Source organism: Tasmannia lanceolata, unplaced genomic scaffold, assembly GCF_043159265.1.
Source record: "Tasmannia lanceolata isolate RefF3 unplaced genomic scaffold, GAP_Taslan_0.1 ptg000002l, whole genome shotgun sequence".
NCBI classification, from domain to species: Eukaryota; Viridiplantae; Streptophyta; class Magnoliopsida; order Canellales; family Winteraceae; genus Tasmannia; species Tasmannia lanceolata.
The window spans coordinates 22,048,453-22,070,904 of NW_027518679.1; the positions used below are offsets into that span (position 1 = coordinate 22,048,453).

General features: G+C 38.1%; 1 protein-coding gene across 1 annotated transcript; it reads right to left on the reverse strand.

Moving 5' to 3' along the window:
- Positions 1-2,753: 2,753 nt before the first annotated feature.
- LOC143882886 (2,3-bisphosphoglycerate-dependent phosphoglycerate mutase) lies at positions 2,754-10,865 on the reverse strand. The gene is made up of 3 exons (XM_077386275.1): positions 10,700-10,865; positions 10,547-10,599; positions 2,754-3,158 (listed from the first exon to the last, which is right to left on the reverse strand). Exons 1-3 carry the CDS (start codon positions 10,788-10,790, stop codon positions 3,036-3,038), a joined length of 267 nt encoding a protein of 88 aa, XP_077242390.1. The 5' UTR covers positions 10,791-10,865; the 3' UTR covers positions 2,754-3,035.
- Positions 10,866-22,452: the final 11,587 nt, after the last annotated feature.

The window sequence follows — 22,452 nt, forward strand, 5'->3', positions numbered from 1 at the left end:
ACGAAACCAAAATTGATTATACCCGAAACTGTAGTTTATTTTGGCCTAAATTTCAAAATTTCGGTCGAAATATCCCGAAATTTCGGACAAAATTTAAGGAATTTCACCGGATTTTTGATAATTATTTAATATTATCCAAGTCGAAATAGATTAGGAGGAAAAATAGCCGTTGAATAGATTTTATCCAATTTCGGCCAAAATTTTGAAATTTTGGTGAGGACTGAAACACATTCTGAAACCGAAATTTGAAACCTTGCTTATAACTTTGTATGAAAACAAAAGGTGAAGTCAGAAGCATCCTTAAGGGCCCGTTTTGATGCCTCCCATTTTGTATTTGGATTTGGAATTGAGTTTTGAATACAAATTGAATAGATCCGGCAGCTCTTGTAGAGGGAGACAGAGAGGGAAAGGGGTACTTCCTAGTGGAGGGGAGAGGTTGAGGAGCAAAGAGGGTGAAGGAAACTGCCAGATTTCCAATTTCTTATTTCCACAGCAAATTTAGAAATCTGATTTTTTTCACTGTCAGCTGCTGAAAAAGAAATCCAAGAATTTGATCTGATCCAAATTACAATGCAAAAAGGGCTGCAAATGTGAGAAATCCAAATCAGAATAATCCATATCTTCAGCACCTCTTAAATCTCATCTCAGCAACAGAAACGCATACATCACAACATATTCTTGATTGAGAAACATAACACACGAGTTTGGTGCCAGTAAAAAAACCTAAGTGTTTTCACAAGATGATTCAAACTCAATTTGAGAAAAATCTTAAGGTCCTACATTTTGATAATGGGGGAGAGTATATTTCTAACAACTTGCAAGATTATCTCCTTGGATATGGGATTGTTGAGACCTGACTTGTCCTTACAGAACAACAAAATTGAGTGGCTGAAAGTAAAAATCATCTTGTCGAAGTCACTAAGGCACTTCTTTCTTGAAATGGGAGGAAAATCCCCCACTTTTTAACGGTTTCTGTGAGAATGATTCACTGCTTGAGGATAAATTCACCCGCCTGTAATGCTTTTATTTGCCTTTAAAACTTAACGGATAACGTTAAAGAGGGGGATTTTATCCTTTAGAGAGGAGAAAATATCATTTCCCTACTTAACGGTAAGTATCACATCTAGGTTCTTAGGCCAGTCTTCCTTGTTTCCAATTATTTATAAAGGGAAATGATTTCAACACAAACATTTTTTATACAAGATGCTCATGTTTCTTGTCTTTTAGTATTTAAAGAGCTGTAAAAGGGTTTTACGGTTCCCAAAAAGCACTAACATCACAATTAAATAATAAAAGACAAGAAACATGAGCATCTTGTATGGAAACATAGTTGTGCAGAAATCATTTCCCTTTATAAATTGTCTGATTGTGTTTGCTTGAATTCATTTTTTGTTTCCACTGTGGACAAACTTGATATTCATGTCACTCTCTGTTTCTTGAATATCAACCCGAATTTTGATGAGGGCACTCCTCACTTTATTAGAAGTACGGTATGACCCACACCATAGGATGATCCAAACCGTCCATTAGATGGGCCACAGCCTAATTAGGCCGTGCCCCAAAAACTATTTCCATATTGATCTCAACTCTCCGATCTATAATAGGTTAGGATCACGCCTCTAACATTCAGATCGGAGGTTTAGGATCAACCCATGGAAATGATTTTTGGGCACAACCTATTTAGGATGTGGTCCATCTAATGGACGGTTTGGATCATCCTACAGTGCAGGCCATACCGTACTTTTAATAAAGTGAGGAGTGCCCTCATCAAAATACAGTAGTGCCGATAACATTTTCCTAAAAAAAGAGGGTACAAATATCACAATCCTGAGAGTGGGGATTTAGTTAAATATTTCTACATACATAATACATACGCTATTTTGAATTGTTTTTTAGTGACTTTTCATGCTCCCCTCACTCCCACCCATCTCTCACAACACAAACATTCCCATGAAACAATTTTTTGTCCCAAGAAGGAAGTTTTTTGTCCTTGAGATATGCAATTCCCAATCCATGTGATTCTCTAGGAAAATTGGAGCCCTTGATTGCAATTTTCAGTTGATCTCGTCCGCTTGCTAATATCTAGTCTCAGTAGTTGGATCTGATGGTGAATCAGTAGATTGAGGGTGCCATTGAATGGTAAAACTTTAATAAAAAGCTTTGAAACAACACCAAGGGCTTGGGGGTGGCATACATGATCAATGGCCTAGCTCACCTCATGCCCATGCAACATCATTCAGCTTGTTACAAAATTCTCTTTAATAATTGAAAAAATCCCAATTAATTCACAATATTTGCCTTTTGGATTTAAATGCAAATTTTCTTATTTGGCTAACAATTCATCAATTTCTCATGGGATTTGCTAGCGTCCATCGCACAAGGCATTTCGCAAATGGTCTGTTGCATGTAAGACCAACCAACTTATATATGTGTTGTAAATTATAAAAGAGGAGTTCTAAACTGAAGGACGCCCTTGCAAAAAAAGGGAAGAAAGGGCACCACTTCGGCGATTTACAATCAACAAGGGCGCCCTTCATCTTAGAACTCGTTATAAAAATATTTTTGCAGAACTTTCAGGTTAAAGGACTCGTATAGCCTGTTACATTTCACACCTCAGAACACACTGTTCTTACACAAAGAAATGCACTTCCACTTCTTAACCCGAAGTATGGATGAGAAAAAAACCAATAACTTTTGGAAGGAAATGTTATGCCAGTGATTTTTAAGTTCTAAGAGTCTTGCAAATCCACAAAGAAACTATTAAGTTTGCTCCCAGAAAATTTCCATTGAAATTTCAGTTCAATTCCCAGAACTCAGCAGTTTTTCCATCGCATCAACTCGCCGGAACTAAAAGACATGCCATACAAAAAGAAAATAACACCAAGCAGAAGCCCTTCGAAGAGAAGCTTGTATCTGTAATACACATAATACCTTAAATAAGAGTCACAAAACTCAGATTGACTTAGAAGCCCTATACAAAGCAAATCATGCTTGCATATTCTCCACCATAACTCCTCTCAGCAGAGAAGCATTCCTTATTTATTTTCAGCGCTTGTAAACTCCAACGCTGACTTGATGATACTAAGCTGACCACCTTCCTTGTTGGCTGCAGTCGCAGCTTTCATCTCATTGCACTGGTTTATGAACTTGCTCAGTTCCTGAACCCAACAAGCCAAATTAATAATTCATCAGCACAAGTTCATCAGGAAAATGTTTTCTGATAACTGATAATTACAAGAGTAGTAACTTATTCCCGTTTGGACTTAATGCTCGACTAAAAAAATCTCTCAAGTCTGAGTTGATTGAATTGATGTGGTTAAAGAATTCATATTCTGCTCATATGTGATGTATAAATTAAAATCTATTTATGTTCAACAATAATCTGCACTTTAATGATTGTATTTTCCAATTGATTTTTTTATTAGAGAATGTGCAGTAAGAGGGAAAACCACTAGATTTAAAGTTTGCAAGGCCCAAATGAGTCTAACCACACCATGAACACTCAATCCATTAGCTTTTATATTGGTTTTCCTATAGGTAGTAGCATTGAGAAAGGTAAAAGAAACAAGTTATTTCAAAGGCATTTGCAACCTACTATCATGAAGTTGATTCTTAACCATTCCCCTTGGAGAAGCAGACAAAACTCATTGGGATGAACCCATTTTTATGAGAACAGTATTATTGATGATAGATGATGCCCCCACCCCACCCCAACTACTATCATTATAATTTTGTCAAATTACATATTTGGAGGGCAACCAAACAGGCAGAAAAGTTGAAATTAGATCAATTTGCAATTTAATCTAATTTGCCGAGAACCCTGGCTACACAGTTTCTAAAATCACAAATTTTAGGGATAATTTATACATAACTTTTTGCAGATTTTAATAATAGCAGTTATATATAATTTCACATCCAAATTCGGCCAAATAAGGCCTACCGTTTAAAAATAGCATATCCATGGACATTTTAAATTTAACCCATCATATATACATGAGTTTCAACAAAAGATCCCAAAATGAACATTTTAGTCTTCCTACTCTTTGGCTCTTGCCATGGGGATATTTAGGCCTGTATCCTTAGAGAATATTTAGGCTCAACCCGAGTTTTGCCACCTACTATTTTTTTCCCATTATATAGCAAAATTGTTTCTTATCAAGTTCGTCCTCATCCATTTCTGATAGATACTCATTTTTCATGTAGCTATAGCTGCTTCATTATGCATGGGGTTTGTTAGCTAATTGGACCAAGTAACATCACTTGGGAATTAGCTACATATGCCATATGGCCTAGTCATTCACACAGTTGTTTAGGTGAATGCTTCAATTTCTTGTAATGTCAAACATGCGTTCGACATAGACGCACTATATGCGAGTCCAGCCATATAAAACATATGTTTCGTGCATCACATATGGCGACACCCCATCTTAGCGCCGTCATTCACCCAACAAATACGAAACCCCAAAAATTGGGATTTTAAAAGAGGGTAAGAGAAGACACAGAGAGGAACATACCTATCTAATCTCTATCACTTTCTGCTAAGATGGTGAAAAAAACCCTCTTTTATTCTCAAGTTCAACTTTTTTTTCCCATCTCCATATCTTTTCATTTTAAAACCTTGAATCTTCAAATCTAGGATTTCACAAACCAAAGTGTTGAACCATGAAACCCTAAGATTTCAAAAGAAACTACCAAGGTTCCTTCCCTTCGAGCCTTTGATTTTAAAGCCAAATTGTCCAATGGTAGGACCGTAAGATTTTGCTGTGAAAATCAAAGGCTCGAATGTCCAACTGTAGCGCCATAAGATTTCCAAACATCTGTCTATCGGATGTCACAATCCAAATTGTCCAACGGTAGGACCATAAGATTTCCAAACCTCTCCCTACCTCTCCCTCCCTCCCTCTCTCCCTCCTAAGATTTCTAAACCTCTGATTCACCATAGATTCTTTTCAGGGCTTGAGGTAGATGCCTCTTATGGGTTTTATCACATCTTGTCTGTTTTACCATGCAGAAGTCGAAAAAAAAACTAACCCATTTCAGGTACTCTATAGACGTGCTAGACATGACACTCATGTTTGTGTCCATGCAACATTGGTTTTACAAGATCGCCTAGACAAATTGCAGAAACATCATTTTCTCCTCACAAAGGAAAAAAAAGGAATAAAACCTTGTTGCCTAGCAATTGCTTAGGACCCAAGTGGGCACCTACGACTAAGGTCTGAAATGACCGATCCCTAAGTCTCTATTAAAACATCATTTTCTCCTCTAGTTGAGGAAAATAGCTCGGGACATTCAGTCCTGACACATCTAAACCTCCCAAGTCAAGATCCCTCCTATTTTTACAAATTGATCAGATTAAAATCTCATGGAGTTTATTCAAAATGAACTCTTAAATCACAAAAGTCAAAACTTTAATATATTGAATGTATCTTTCCCATCCAAAATATGATATAATATTTTTCTGTACTCTACTTGTACTTTACATTAGAATGCTAGAATCAATTTCCATATGATCGATCTAGTCCTATGACATCATTAGAACTTCTCCCTGCGCTTGAGGACAAGTACAACCACCAAGTCTCTTAAACTTCTTTCTACCTTTAGTTCAAGGTGATAGGCTTTATTAGTGGCCCAAATATTGGGCACAACCAATTCATGTTGAGTTTGGGTAGGAAGGTGGATAAGTTACTAACTTGCATTGTTCGGCGTATTCTGACCGTCCCTAAGGAGGGATCAATAGAGGATGATTGGCTATGTACCACCATCTTCCACGCCCTCATCAAAAGCAGAAGCAAGTAATCGACGGACGTAGCAGTATGAATGCCATATCACAGGCTACTGTTGATCGACAGCAGCTCACCTCCCAACCTCATCCGAGGCCACACAAGATTGCATGGATAGACAATACCACCATCTCGATACGGAAGCAACCCTAGTCACTCCCATGAACGTGTTCACATACTGTTGGGGCGTCATGTATGACCAATATGTATATCATAGCAGGAGAGCAAATACCTATAGCTTCATGCACAAGGGAAAGTACATCCTTCTGACTCCTATGTCCCTTGAGACTCTTAAGAGCCATGCTAAGGTAAAACCCAAGACACTAGACAAGAAAACCAAGGCGTGTACAGTGAAGCAATCTGCTTGTCTGTGGATTCAGACAACTTGGTGAATGTACCAGACTAAGCAAGCATACAAGAGGAAATTATCTTCAATCATCCAGATCCAAGCTTGTGAGAGAGGCTTGGCGGCACAACAATCCCTCGACTTAAAACAACGAACGAGAGCCATACTAAGAATCCAAAGGCAATTCCAACGTGGCACACTCATGTTACTTAAAGATTCAGAAAGCAGCCATCACCCTTGAAAGTTGGTTTCGATGGAAGCTAGATTGTGAGCATTAAGTAAGGATCCAGAGAGTAAGGTGTGATGCCCTGTTCATATTATAATTACTAGTAAGTGTTCTTCACCATTACCTCTTTTCTTTAATCTTGATTGTTCTCTTTGCCATCTTAGAACTTGCTTTTACTTTCACAAAATCCTAATATTCAACCAATGCAATTCCTGAATTTAAAGTTCGAAAAAAATTAAAAGATCTAATTTTCTCCAGATCTAACATTCAAATCGTGTCGAGACTTTAAGATCTTCTCAATCTTGGTCTACGACGGTACATGGTTGAATTCCAAGCCAATCTAACAACAAGATCTAAAATCGGGTAACGAACTAATTTGTAAATACTTGGATATTGCAGATCTTTTGTTTTCACTCTGATCGGAATTTTCTACAGTTCACTCTGAAAGTTGGGCATCCTTCTCCTCGTAGTCTATACTGATAAATACCTATGATTTGGGGGGAGAGGAGGGGTGGTTTCCAAGGTTCAATTGAGATCAGTGATGAGTTTTAGATCTCAAATTGAAAATTCTTACCAAGATTTGATTTTGTGTTGTCTGACCAACCTCAAATTTTGATATTGCCATCCTAAGGTGTTTTCTCACCAGAAACTAACCACAGTCAATCCTTTAAGTCAGTTGCTAACTTTTGCTAGTATTCTAAACCCGAAAATCTCCAACTTAATTTTCAGGAAACTCCTAGATTGGATCCCATCAAGTAACCCATAGGAACCATTTCATCTTTTCCAACCCTCTGTTTCAAACCTTCCATAAATTCGTCCTACATCAGTTTGGTATCATTTTTTTAATGGCAAAATATCTTATTAATCAGTTTGGAAACATAGCTACAAGATGTACTTTTCTACTTTTTTGGTCCAGCATCAAACACAATGCTTTTCAATGTTCCAACAGGCTTCACCCTTTGACAATTCTTCTATTATGTTCCTTCCACACTGCCCACAATAATGTAGGAAGGCATGGATTTCATAGGATCCTACCTCTAACAACGCACAGCGAGAATGCCCAGAATCATGTAAGCAGAACAAGGGTTCCAGACAGGGGTTCTTACTAATGAATATGGTGTGATGGATAAGATGACCCCTGCCAAAAGGACTTTTGGAAGCATGTTGTCCAACAAAAGGTTGTGACATGATTTTTTAAAGCATTTGGAGAATGATTTGGAAGTAGATACCAAAATTTTTGGCATAGAAGAGTAAATTGTTGTGGAAAATTTCCCAATTTGATTTGCAGTTGGGTCATGGTGCCGTGGAAAAGAAAGGTAAATTGTTGTGGAAAATTTGCCCACTTGCTACATGATGGGTGATCTGGAAGGAGAGAAATTCTAGAGTGTTTGAAGGATCGACTAAGTCCCTTTATTGGCTTTACATTAAAATTATCACTCTTACCATATCTTGGGCGAGATCTCTTCCGGCTTTTCGGTTTGCATCGGCTTTTGACTTATGGGAGGGGTGGCGGGAAGTGTGTTTCAAACTTTCAATAGGAAGGATCGGCCTAAGATTGCTCAGCGATGGGAGGCTCCGCCTAATGGTATGTTCAAATTAAACTTCGATGGGCCGAGTTTTGGGAACCCGGGCCCGCTGGGATTGGAGGACTTTGTCGTGATGATGGTGGGAATGTTGTTGGGCCTATTCTGGCCCTTTAGGGATATGTGACGCTTCGGTGGCGGAGATAAAGGCGGTTTATCAGGGTATCAAAACGCTTGACAGAGGTGTTACGGATTACACCATTGTGGAGGGTGATTCACTAAATGTGATTCGATGGTTGCGAAGATTGGTGTTGCCTCCTTGGCATTTCTCCTCTCTTTTTGATGAATTAGATGATCTTATTTTGGGATCTAAAAAAATTGGCATAGATTTGAAGACAAACTAGCATTTGCCAATTTGTTCACAAGATCATTCCATTTCTAGAGAAAAAAGAGATAGATATTGCCTATTCGAGTAAGATGTGCTACTTTTCCTTGCTTTCTCAGCTCATTACGTTTCACACTCAAAATGTCTACACAAAGGGATGATGCATAGAGAGTGGTAAAAAATTAAAGTGACCGAAGTGTATGGTGTTAATGTATGAGGGTTTGCCATGCTACATAAAATCACATAAAATTACATGAGGCTGTTATCACGTATAGAACACACAGATAAACACAAATTGTGTTTACAAAGTCCTAGTGCAAAGGGATAACCTAAACAATTAAAGACTAATTGTACAAATAAAAGATCTCTCATCTTAAAATATAGTTAATAGTTCCATTAAAAATTGTACAAATTGGAATAAAAAGATCTAAAACATAGATTTACCCTAAAACTTTCCTCTATCCTTCTAGGCACCAAGTGCAGCGTTTAAAAATGCGAATGCGGCATGGAACGCGGCCGAAGAAAATCCTAGTCGACTCGGCATGAGTCGACTCGGCATGACACGGTTGAGTACTCTGTTGACACCGTCATAATTTGGGATAATCGAAGGAATTTTTATTGACACTGTAGGGCGCAACGCGAATGCGGCACAACGTGGAACATGGATGTAGCGCAACGTGGAACGCGGCCAGGGTAAAAGAGGATTCGACTTTGGGGAGTCGATGCAGACCCGAGGGAGTTTTAAAACTATGACTGGGTGAACACTCAACAACTATGCTAGGGTTTGGCTGCCTAAGGGAATTATTAGGCTTTTGACTATCTTGACGACTAAAAAACAACAACTTTGCTACAGTTTTGCATGGTTCTTGGCTGCTACCATTAAAGGAAAATGACACATCATCTTTTCACCTGTAAGAATAAAATATGGGATTTGCTAGTGTCCATCGCAAAAGGCATTTCGCGGATGGTTTCTCGCATGTCAGAGCAGCCACGTCATGAATGAAGACAAAATTTGCTGAAAAGTCAGCCTGTGTGGCTGCTCTGACATGCGACAGACCATAGGCGAAATGCCTTTTGTGATGGACGCAAGCAAATCCCATAAAAAATACATAATTCGTGAGAGTAATATTCAGAAGTAGGATTGCCCTCGATCCAAAACACTTATGAAGTTACAGCATGAGCAGGTATTGACAAGCTCATGCTCCAATACTCCCCAAAACCCATCTCCATTAAATTCATCAAATTGATCTTAGTTGATTCATAAGTTTGTATCTATTGTCAAAATCACATTTCCCTCGGTATCAACACATCTACTGTTACGTGCCTAATTGGTTGTAACACAACTAAACAAAAAATAAAGATAGCAAGAGGGGGGGAGGGGGGAGATTCGAGGCAACCAGACCTCCTAACGGTTCAACTCGAGTGCCACATAAGTTTCTGTTTTGGCTACAAATTCTCTACCATAGTTGCCGGAAACTCCTTGGCAGGGTGGGAAACCCGTTTCACCTAAAACGCGTTTCTCACAGGTGGGAAACTCGTTTCCCCTAAAACGAGGAAAACACGTTTCGGAAATGTTTCCAAAATATGATACAAAATTGGAGAAATGTTTCTGAAACACATGGGAAACATATGGAAAACTTATGTAAATAATGTGTAAACGCATGATAAACATATGCAACACTCGTAGAAAACACATATGAAACGTGTAGGAAACATGTGTGGAACTTACGAAATTCATTTTGGAAAAAAACACATAATTTCCTAAGACGTTTCTCGTAAGATTTTATATTGTTTCTCGTTTCTCGTTTCCCCTATATTTTTTTTCATGCGTTTCCCGTTTCCGTTTCAAGTTTCGTTTCCCGAATTCATTTCCCACCCTGGTAACTATGTTCTCTACGTTTTCATTAATATACAACTCATTAAATACAAGCACAAAGGATTGCCACATCACTACCCTCTTAACCCACTTACACGACGCATAAGCAATAACTAACACCCACAACCCTAAAACACAATCCCACAACTAGACGATAACTACATTACAACCAACCCCATAAACACCATAATTATATGCACATATCATCTACAAATATGCTATTGTTCAAAAGGACCATAATTTCCATCCCTTTTGATGGATGCTATAAGAGCATCATCAAAAGATATTTGCAAACTTTTGCATCCAACTTGTATAGATAATTTTTGGCACATATTTGTGTTCTCCCTCTCTTTTATCTATAAATTACAAGAAAAAGAAGTAAACGATGGGAAAGGTGTTGGGCTCACATGGTCAGCATCCATCTCCTTAGTTATCTTTGAGGGCTTCACAAATCTCTTACCTACAAATTGCAATGACAAGATGGGTGTGAGAACAAAGAACCCAATTAAAAGAAGAGAAAAAAAAACTCATTTAAGAGAGAGAGAGAGAGTGGCTTATACCTTTGCGAATGGAAGGGGCTTTTCCATGGCGGTTAGGAGGAATTGCCTTCTTCTTCTGCTGCCCTTTGAAAAGAGCCGTCTTTTGGGTCATCTCTGAAATTAGGGTTTTTAGTCTGCTCTGCTCTAGACTTTGTGATATAGAGTATTTCTAGGGTTTAGATTGTGGGTTGTAGTCTTGTAGACCTGTTAGCCAGAGTAAGTCAAACTGGACCCACCTTCTATCTTAACTGAACGGCAATGTGAATAGTTTGATCAGACCCATTCTGGCTGCCAATTTGTCCTGAATCCAGACATTCAGCAGTAGGCCCACATGGTTTTGATGATCCAATCCATTCATTTCTTGTGGGGCAAAAATACAGTGGGTCCACATGGGTTTGTTGATCCAAACTATTCATTTCTTGGGTTCCATGAAGTGGGACCTTGGTTGCGATTAATTACCCGGGGTGTTATTGTGGGGTCACTGCAACTTGTGTTGTGTGTGATATGCGCAAGCGGGCCAATCAGAAAGGTGAAAGTCCGAAATTAAGTTCGGTTAATCAACTGTGTCCCGTATAATTGGATTTCAGGCGATTGAAAAGAAGTGGGAAACATCACTTTTTCCTTGGGCTTTTAATGCTTCTTAGACAAAGGATTTTTCAGTAACGCGTTGCCAAAGTGATGGCCTTAATGTGGAATCATACTGAATGCAAACCACATGACGGAGACTGACAAGATTTCGGTTAAATTCTAAACAGAAATACACAATCTGCAACCAATGTAGTGATATAGAATTGAAATAAAATAGAAATGCTCACACAAGGCGATGAATCCATTCCTTAAATCTTCAATTCTAGGATTGAACTACAACTAATGAAAAGTAAAAGACACTGTAGAAAAATAAAAGATAAATGTAAAGATAAATTATGACATGTTTGATATTGGCTCTGAAAGTTGCTCGTTTATTGATCTCTAGGAGGGAACCTATCATAACTGTCAATTTTCATTTTCAATTTTAAACTTCAATTCGTTGTGAATAACTGTCGTCTCTATCCTTTAGAAGAAATGACCGTCGGTTAATACCTCTCTAATTCTAATGGACAAATCATCAGCCAATGGCTCAGTCCCGAGTGGCCGATATTAAATTCAAAAATGAGTTTAAACATTGCCCCCACATTCCTTCGATTGACGATAGAAAATTGATGGGATGTTTCTTTGACTTACCTTACCTTCTGCCATTGCCGTCTCCACCTTTCAGCTTTTCCGAAGGAAGAAGGAGAAGCTACCATTGACATTCTTTTTGGAGCCATTGCCATCTCTTTGTTTTTCTTAAAGATAGGTCATCTCTCTCTCTCTCTCTCTCTCTCTCTCTCTCTCTCTCTCTCTCTCTCCCTTTTCTGGTTGATAGAACCACTATTGGAAAATATTTGAACCACAATCCAAAACTTATCAGAACCACTATTTAGAGCCTCTGAGAATAGTGGTTCAGAGGATCTTAGTGGTTCAAACATTGTAATTAGATCTAATAGAGGTCCAGAGGGTTTAATAGTGGTTTAGACTGCTTAAATAGATCTAATTAGTGGTTCATAAGGTCTAATAGTTGTTCAGAGGACCTAATAGTGGTTCTGAGTGTATAAAAGTGATTCAAACGTTGTAATAGTGGTTCAAACATTGTTCATTGGGACGAATAGTGGTTCGGAGTGTATAAATAGTGGTTAATGCATTGTAATAGTGGTTCAGACATTCTAAATAATGGTTCTTATATTTCAAACATTCTAAATAGTGGTTCTTACATTCTAATAGTGGTTCAAACATTCTAAATAGTGATTCTTACATTCTAATAGTTGCTCATTGTGACTAATAGTGGTTTGGAGTGTATAAATAGTGGTTCATACATTCTAACAGTGGTTCAAAAATTCGAAATAGAGGTTCAAACCTTCTAAATAGTGGTTCTTACATTGTAATAGTATATCATTGGGATTAATAGTGGTTCAGAGAGTATAAATAGTGGTTCATACATTCGAATAGTAGTTCAAACATTATAAATAGGTCTAATAGTGGTTCAGAGGAACTAAATAACGGTTCAAAGGATCTAGTAGTGGTAGAAAATGACAAAAAGAAGGGCTTCTTTGATCTTACACGTTGATGGCTACTTAAAGGATGCAATATCATTCGAATATGTTGGTGGGACGAAGATGTGTCTAATTGAGAATCGGCAAATAAATTTTCCAGAATTTGAATCTTTAATTCACAACAGAATTGGGACCATAGTAACCGAGGTTTCATTATCTATAAAATGTCGATATGTCATAGAAATTCGAGATCATAATGAGTAGCTTTTGTTTCGTAATTGGGGTTCTGAGTCGACCTTGAGGTCGGCTCACGTTTAAAAAAAACTCAAAGTTGACCTCAATGTCGACTCGATTTCAGTCACTAGCTTATGTTTCGAAATTGGGGTTCCGAGTCGACCTTCAGGTCGACTCCCATATAAAAAAAAAATTCAAAGTTGACCTTGAGGACTCCCATATAAAAAAAATTCAAAGTCGACCTCAAGGTCGACTTGATTTCAATCAATAGCTTCTGTTTCGAAATTGGGGTTCTGAGTCGACCTTGAGATCAACTCACGTGTAAAAAACTCAAAGTCGACTTCAAGGTTGGTTGGCTTGATTTCGGTCAGTAGCTTCTGTTTCAGAATTGGGGTTCCGAGACGACCTCGAGGTTGACTCCCGTATAAAAATCCAAAGTCGACCTCAAGGTCAACTCGAGACTGGAAAAAGAATTTAAAGTCGACTCCATATCATTCATTTGCCTCTGTTAAGGATTAGGGGTTCAGAGTCGACCTTGAGGTCGACTTTATTTTTTTTGTCCCTCAAGGGCCACTCAGTCACTCAATTGTAAAATAGATCGATAACAAAGACATCCATTGAAAACATTTACAAATGCCATCATTGAAGTTTACAAATGCAGAAAACAATGTGGTTAGTTTACAGTTTGCCAAAGGGATAAAATTTTGGAGTTAGTTTACAAATCCCCTCTCCACCACGAACATCACTACCACCACCACCACCACTATCATGAATCACCACCACCACCACGACCATCATGAATCACCACCACCACTACCACCACCACAATCATCATAGCCACCACCACCATCACTACCATCATGTTGACATTATATAAATTCTTTACTCTCCCATATACTCCATCTAAGAATTCGATGAGTAATCTACTTCTCATAACTATAATATCTGCCTATGTGAAGTCTAAACTACCATCACGAGCCAGGCATTCCATTTCTTTTAGAACGAACAACCCATAGTCATTGCTGAAAACATGAACACTAAATCAAGTAAGTACTGATGCAAAACAGAGGTGATAAGGAATTTATTTCTACAAATGAAGAGGTTCCAAATCTAATCAAGTAAGAAACATCACCCATTTTTTTGTATGGGCCGCTTTTCGAGCTCTATAATTGGAAATGCACTTACATCCGACTTCCACTCAGCAAAAAAATCCGTAAGGTAGTCAACTAGGAATCAATATTAAACACTATGAGCCACTATTGAGACCCTCTGAACCACTATTGCACCCTCTGAACCACTATTAAGAACCTCACAACCACTATTAAACCCTTTGAACCATTATTGAGACCCTATGAACCACTATTACACCGTATGAACCACCATTGAGACCCTCACAACCACTATTGAGACCCTCTGAAGCACTAGTACATCCTCCCTTTGAACCATTATTGTACCTATTTCAAATGTCTAAACCACTATTGAGACCTTCACAACCACTATAACACCCTCTGAACCACTAATGAGACTCTCTGAAAGACTATTGAGACCCTCTGAACCACTATTACACACTATGAACCACTATTGAGACCATCTGAACCACTATTGAGACCCTTTGAACCACTATTGCAACCTATCAACCATTATTCAGAACCTCATTGTAGACACCCTCATTTTTCTCTGTTTTGAAGTAGTTAGAGTTTCTTTGCTAAATTCCTAAGATACTAGGAGAATTCCCTAGAGTAAAGGCTATATGAAACGAGTCATTTCAAAAGTCTTGTATTCAGGGAATTCCTTGAGAAAAGGAGGCATTCCGCAGATCCTGAGATCTTTCGAGTCATTCCGAGTCATTTAGGACCATTTCCTAAATTTTAGGAAAAATCCTAAATTATAGGGAAGTGCTACATTTTAGGGTATTCCCTAAACTTTAGGAGAAAACTTCTAATCCGGGAAGAGTATACAGTAATCTGAGTCGTTTCAGACCGTTTCCTAAATTTTAGAAAAGTCCTAAATTGTAGGAGAGTCCTACATTTTGGGGTATTCCCTAAATTCTAGGGGAAACCCGTGGATCTGGGAAGGATGTCTTGCATTTCAAGTTGTTTCAGACCGTTTCCTAAATTTTGGGAAAGTCCTACCTTTTAGAGTATTCCCTAAATTTTAGGATAATATTCATGTCCTAAAAGAATGTCCTTGTTTCTAATCATTTCGGAGTGTTTTGGAAAGACCCCTAAAATTTAGGACATGTTCAGAGCCAAAGAGTCCTACTCAACTCAAAACATCTCACTCTTGGGTCGATCCCAATGTTCTAGGACCTCTTGAGTCACCTTCCATGCTATTCCTTCATTTCTCTACAGTCCGGTCATATTTCATATTTTTCCTCTCCTTCGTGACCTTGTCTCCTTGTTTTTCTCTCTCCCGAGCCCACATTGGATAGGGGATGACCATGGATCACAAGATCAAGAGCCCAGATCAATTTTTGACCAATGATTGGCAAATTAGGATCACTTTGGATTTAAAGTTTATGAACCAACGGCCGAGATCATTTTATCTGAACTCGATGATCAAGATGGGAGTGAATGAATCACTGATCTCCTAAGAGTGTAAAGGTTTAGATTATCTACAAAATCGACGGCCCTCATTAAAGATGTAACGTTTAAGATCGAGGTGGTATTTTTCTTGGAATTCTTATTCTGGGAAAATATTCCCCCTTATCATTTTCCTTTCTTTGGATTTGCTTTTCTTGAAAAATCTTTATCCAAGAAAGAAAAATGATTTCCCTCTCTCAGTGCCACATGGGATGGTCCATTGGTCCAAGCAACTCTCATTTATTCTTTGTTGAAACACAATCTTGGCCGTTGAGTCGGGAGATCTTCTTAAATGATCGATAGAAAGCACATCTCAGCCGTTTCTCTAAAAGACAAAATTCTTCCATTTGAAATGCCATATTAAGTAAGTGACCAAGCTAACATTCTATAGCACAAAGTATTGACTCTCAAGAGCTAAAATGTAAAAACCCAATCCCTTGTTCTTTGTTAGCTATAAAACTTAACAAGTAAAGTTAAAAAGCTCTAAGATGATGCTGGCACTCCCATGTTTCGATATCTTCCCCTAACTCATCTTGTCTTATTGTCTATTAAGTTTTAATTTTTAATCAGACTTTGTTAAGGTTCGTGACCGATCGGCTGAGGTCCGGAAAATTAGGTAATAATTAGGGGAATCTTTCAAGGCCACTTAATGATGTAGCACCTGGACATATCGACATCGTCCGGAAAGATGTAGCACTTGGACATGTCGACATCGTCATGCACTCAATGAACTTGTCTTTCTCTTCTTGAGTGGTATTCAAATCAGGCATGCCAGGCAAACTGGTGGTCATAACATAGTTGACCTTTGCCGCTGTCAGTACTATCATGAGGATTTTTTTTTCGGTCGATATAATTAGGACATGAAAACTTGTTATCATCTAGGATTCTATACAATGGGTTGAGAGAGGACATTTTCAATTATCTATATGCAAAGAGAATTTAGGTATAACTAGCAATTTACCTCATATTAAATTCAATTTTATGACATATAACCATCCGATCTGAGTTTTCGATCTTGATGGTGCCTCCCATTGCATGTCTCATCTAGGGACCCTCATCTCCATGGATCAAGAGAAATAGGATTATATCTCCAATGGGCATCAAAAGCCCTCCTCATGCAGCATTGGTCGCTGGCCTTTGGATCGTGTACCATACTTGCCATAAGATAGGTGGCGTCATCTAATCCATCATGTCCTACACGATATCTGATTTAACTCAGCCTTGGAGCATCGCAATGTGGATATCCCGTGGGCACCAACACCCTTTTCTAGGTTAAATCAAACCCACCGCCTCGGGAAAAAAAAACATGCAAAGAGTACTAATGGCTTCTGTTGTGGCATATGACCAGTGAATCCTATGCATTTTCCCTTATCTCAATGATAATAAGGTAGTTACTTTAGTTAAAAGATCAGGATCCGCTTCTGCTATGGCATGTGACCATCCTATCTTTTAATTAGCTAACTACCAGATGGCTATGGAAGGCCATGAGATCTGATCCTTTTTAACGGGATCCAATTCATCAACTTAATATTATTAGTGAGGGTATTTACGGGAGATTTGATAAAATGAAACACAACATGTTGTAAACATTTATCTCATGAATCAAATATACATTAGAATATTGCATGCATTTAACAAACATAACATGTAAATGAAATGCATCAAATAACCCATATTTGGCATCTTAGGCAGTAATGGTCCTCCCACTATTCTTAATGTGAACTCGAGAATCTTCACACGCCATATTGACAATTCGTGTGGTGATCATGGGGAAATAAAGGTATTGTGATCCCATCACAAAGACCGCTTCATCTGATGAAGCAATGTCCATGGTCTTCGATAATGTGCTTCCACTCGATCAACTAGAGTCGTGTCACCTCGTCTCCCCAATCGATCTTCATCGACTTTCACATGCATCCAACACGTGACTCGAATCCGTCCGTTGTTCTCTACCAATATCAAATTCTCCCCCTAATTCTAGCCTAATTAATCAACACATCAATTTCCATAACTAGAAACTTGGGAAACCTGTTATTTTCATAACCACCCAAGGGGAATACATCAATAAAGAGAAAGGTGGAGGGAGAGCGATGGGGAGGAAGAAATTATTACATTTCATGTAGAAAAAAGTCTATACATCCCCATGGACTATTAAATAAACAAACCATGCATGCATTCGAGACTAGAATTGAGAAATTTCCAATAGCCTATGATCTCCAAATTGATGTGAGAGAACCACCATCGATAGTATGAAAACATATTCGAACAAAGTATGGAAGACAATTTCCAAAAGCTATGCAAATTTGGAGAAAACCCAAAAATTTAAAAATTTTCTAGAGAGGCAATCTCGGTCAACCGAGCCTGGGCCAGTCGACCGCATACCTCTCGGTCGACCGCACTTCGAAAAACTAGTTTTCTCTGGATTTTGTAGATTTTTGTGGAAATTCACAAAATTCATATTCTTTTGACTCTTCTTGATACATTCAATCCTTCTAAAGATTTTTTATCACTCTGCATTCATTAGAGTTGATTTCAAGGGATGAATCCAGTCATCCTGACATGATTCAAAGACTTTTAGAGGGAAATATTTGGCACGAAACTATTATGCAAATTCAATCAAAATAATCAAGAACTTCCTATTTTGTATTAAGAACACAAGTAGATCCGCAACCTCTAATAGCCTAAATTAGCGTCCGAGCTCACAAAGGATTAAGTCTTGATCTATCCTTGGTTGCAAAAACACCAAATCTAGTTATGTAGTTAGGCTCTGATATCATTGTTAGTTTAAATCCGTACCGATCAAGGGATAAAGGCGCAACAGAATGCCTTGGAACAAACAAAAATTTTCGCCCTTGATCGGATTTACAGGATCCCTAGTTACTAGACTGTCAATAGTGATAAAATTAAATAAAAAAAGATCTTGAAAATAATATCAAAGTGATTACTCAAAAAATAGTAATCTATTTTTGATCTACTCCTTGCAGGCCTCGATTCTTTTCAAACATGAATGCCTTGGAAGTTGGATCGATGGCACCCTTTTATTACGATTTGTGGAGGAACCTTTCTTGAAGAACCTTTCTACAATAACTAGAAGTGGAAGAAGAAGAAGAATAAGAACTTGAGAGAGAGAAGAGTGAAAACATTTTTTAACTTAAGTGTGTGTGTGTGTGTGTGTGTGTGTGTGTGTGAGAGAGAGAGAGAGAGAGAGAGAGAGAGAGACCCAAATGTGTAACCTATAGTGTTCTCCAAAAACCCATATATATATATATATATATATATATATATATATATATATATATATATATATATATATATATAGACAAGTGGGTTGGGTGTCCAAGTTGCCTTGGACGTCCATACTCATCAAATCTCTCTTTCTCTTTCTTAGTTTCCTTTAAATCAAATACTAATTTTAAAAAAGAACCTCAATACAAACCTACCTCTTTTAAATTGACTTGTTTTCATATTACAACATCCCAATGCAAACTTAATTGGTTTAGGAAACCTCCCATGGTTGGACGTTCAAGTCACCTTGGGTGCCCAACAAACTTAGGTTGCCTAAATTGAATTTTTACAAAATATGAATTTTTGAAACTCTTTTAAAAAAATCCAAATTTAAATATTCTTCTCCCTTGAAGTTAGAAACTTCCAATTGATCAATTAAACTATTTAGTTAATCTAAATTAGAAAGTCCTTCATCTAGTAGGAATTAATTAATTAATCTAAGTAATTAATTGATTTCCACACAAATCCACATTCGGACAAATGTCAGGCACCCACCATAATTATGGTGCATCACCACTCTACATCTTATGTAGATGATCAAATTCATCAATTTAAGCAATGAAATCCAAGACCTGGATTCTCCAAGAATCTTAAAGGGTTAAGCGAGTTATGAATGGGATGATCGAAGGGATCCAACAGCCTTTTGTCCTATAGTCACACTGCGGTCGCATTTAGGTGAGTGGTCCTCACCAGGACATTACACTGCATATGACTCTCAGATCATCCAATTACCACTAATGAAATCAAATGCGTACACCCTATCCTACTTCCAATCCTCATTTACCAGGTTAGGTCAGAAGGAAGGTTATCCCCTTCCGGCAAGATTGCTTTGCGCAGCATAACAAAACTAGCATAGAACTTTAAATGTTCTTTTCGATCTTGCTTTTGCCCAAGATCCTAAAGTCTAGATGAGTTAATTATGTTAATTAAACATAAAGAAATACCTCTTTGAAGAAGAAATAAAGGAACCACGCTGCTTGATCTACTCCTCGAACGGTTGCAATCGTTCTCAACGTCGCGAACCTTGTAAGTTGAACCGATGGATTCATTTCTTTGCACCGTTGATTGTGGATGTGAATATCTCTTATTCACTTCAACAAGGTCTGATCTAATCAGTACCTTTGTTGTAGAGATCAGAGAATTGAATTGAAATCCTTTCTCTTTGAAACTATGTAGTATAATTCCAACAATTTGAGAAGATGAAGAGAGAGAGAGAGAGAGAGAGAGAGAGAGAGAGAGAGAGTGAGTGAAAACGATTTTCCAAGGAGAGGAGAAGTGGCTGATGAATATTGGCGATGGAATACAAGTAAAATTCGTTCAGCCCTCTCTTTTAAATAATAATAAGAGTTTGGTTTGATCTTCCTCTTGTTTATCTCTCCTAATTCCTATCCAATATGAAGACTTGTTGCATTAAGACTCCTTGACGAATTGGGACTCTTCCCAAACGTCCAAGGCTTTGTGGGGACGCCCAAGAAATCTTGGGGAACGTGTATTGAAGCCTTTCTCCAGCCCTTGTGGCCTTATCTCATAAGAGTTGGTGTTGGAAAGAAATTGCTTGCTTTGTAAATCCTACATTTTAGTTATTCTTATCCAAAGAGGAGTTTGAGTGCAACTCAAAGTCCTTAAGAAATTGGGAACGTTTTTCCCAGCACTCCAACTGTTTTGGGCGTGTGGTGGCCCCCACCAAGCTTATCCAAATGTGTAGTCCTATTCCAATTCCCAATTCCCAATTCCGTTGCAATTCCGCGACTTTTGCAAAACCGATTTGGGAATAACTATCCGCATTTGGATTTCACATTATTATACTTATTATTAATCATATTAATAATATATAATAATTTATAATAAATGAATAATAAATAAATAATTAATTATCTATTTAATTAATTACTGACTCGCATCCAATGAGAGTTATTTCGGCTCCAATTTGTCTTCAAAAAATTCTCTAATTGTCTCTTGTTAACTATTAACAAAGACATGTATATATATATATATATATATATATATATATATATATATACACTTTATTAATATCCACATTGATCTAACGAATCATATCTGTCCGTGCAATTACATAAAATGCGGAACCCTGAACTGTTTGGATGTTACCGGGTCATTCGAGTTATGAGTGGGATCATCGCAGGGATCCGACGGTCGATCCTGCAGATCCCTATTGTGGGTCCCACTGCGATCTCGCTCTATAGTCTGACTACTCTCGCATTAGGTCAGTGGCCTCCATCGAGACGTAACCCTGAAGATTACCGTCAGATCATCTTACCCGTAATCACATCTTGTATGTGCAAGTCCTTTCTTCTTGACTACATTTACGAAGTTGAGTCATACGGGGGGTGGACGTCTCTTACCTCCTTGGCCCACTCTTGATATACCATTTTGGTCAAATGGTGTTCGGCCTCCAAATGGATTTATAAAATCCTTTGAAAACATTTCAATGTTTCATAAAATATTTCGATAAACCTTTTATCAAGTCCGTCTGGCCAGGCTATTTAATAGGGCTACCGCCCTGACAAAATTGTAGATGTCAATCCCTAAATTTTAGGGCAAAGAATCCTATGTTGAGCATCACTATTGGTCTCGAGGGTTTGCTCTAGGATATAGCTCTATCCGAATGTGACTCTAAACTAGAATTACTATGAGACAGACTAAGACCCTAGAAAGGGCTGACAGACAATTAAGATCCCTCAGGTCTAACATGTGAAGGAACCTGTCTGGAAGAACAACTTTATACTCTCTTGTACACAAGTTGTTCTTTATTTGATCTGGTTCGGTTGCGCGTCCAATCGTCACACCCACTCTTCTTGCTTAGGGTCCACTACCGAGATGACCGAGATAAGTCACCTCACGACACGTGCATGTAGGCAAGACTGATGCTAGTTGTATACAGAAAGAGATGTTCGGTCTCTTTTCCAGCTAGGAACTATTAAGGCTTGCATAGAACCGAGATGCCATATCTCCTAGCTCCCTTGGATCTCCTTTGAGCTTGGCATTTCTACCACGCTACCTAAGGATGAACATGTGTCATAAAATAAGCACATCACACACATTCATTAATATAATTACCCATTCATATCTTGAAATAAATCTTTATTGATTAATAAATGTCACTCTACTGGCGTTTCAGGGTGTATACTCTAACATGGTCCTATGGGGTTGGATAATATCTACCCATGGGCCCACCCAAGGTATACCTTTCAATCTAACAACCTAGGCCTGCAAATGCATTTGCAAAATAATTTAAGAAATCACCAATTATTTACGAAAACAGATAAACACTGTGTCAAATCATTTGCCTAGACTTATTTTAGAGCCTATGCTAAGATACAAACAAAAAATGACTTTCCTCATCAGTCAAAGGTGGAGGATTCCATGTTGGGCATCCCTATTGACCTCGCGGGTTACCCTATGACCTAGAACAATCCTCAAGTGACTATGATAATAGAACCACCATTGGAAAGCCTAAATCCATGGAGTGGGCCCACGAACTAATATGACCCCTCAGGCCTTAGGACATTTAAAGGGTCCTGTCTGGAAAACAACCTTATTCATATTCCTGTCCACAGGCTATTTTGTTGTTATCCGTTCAATG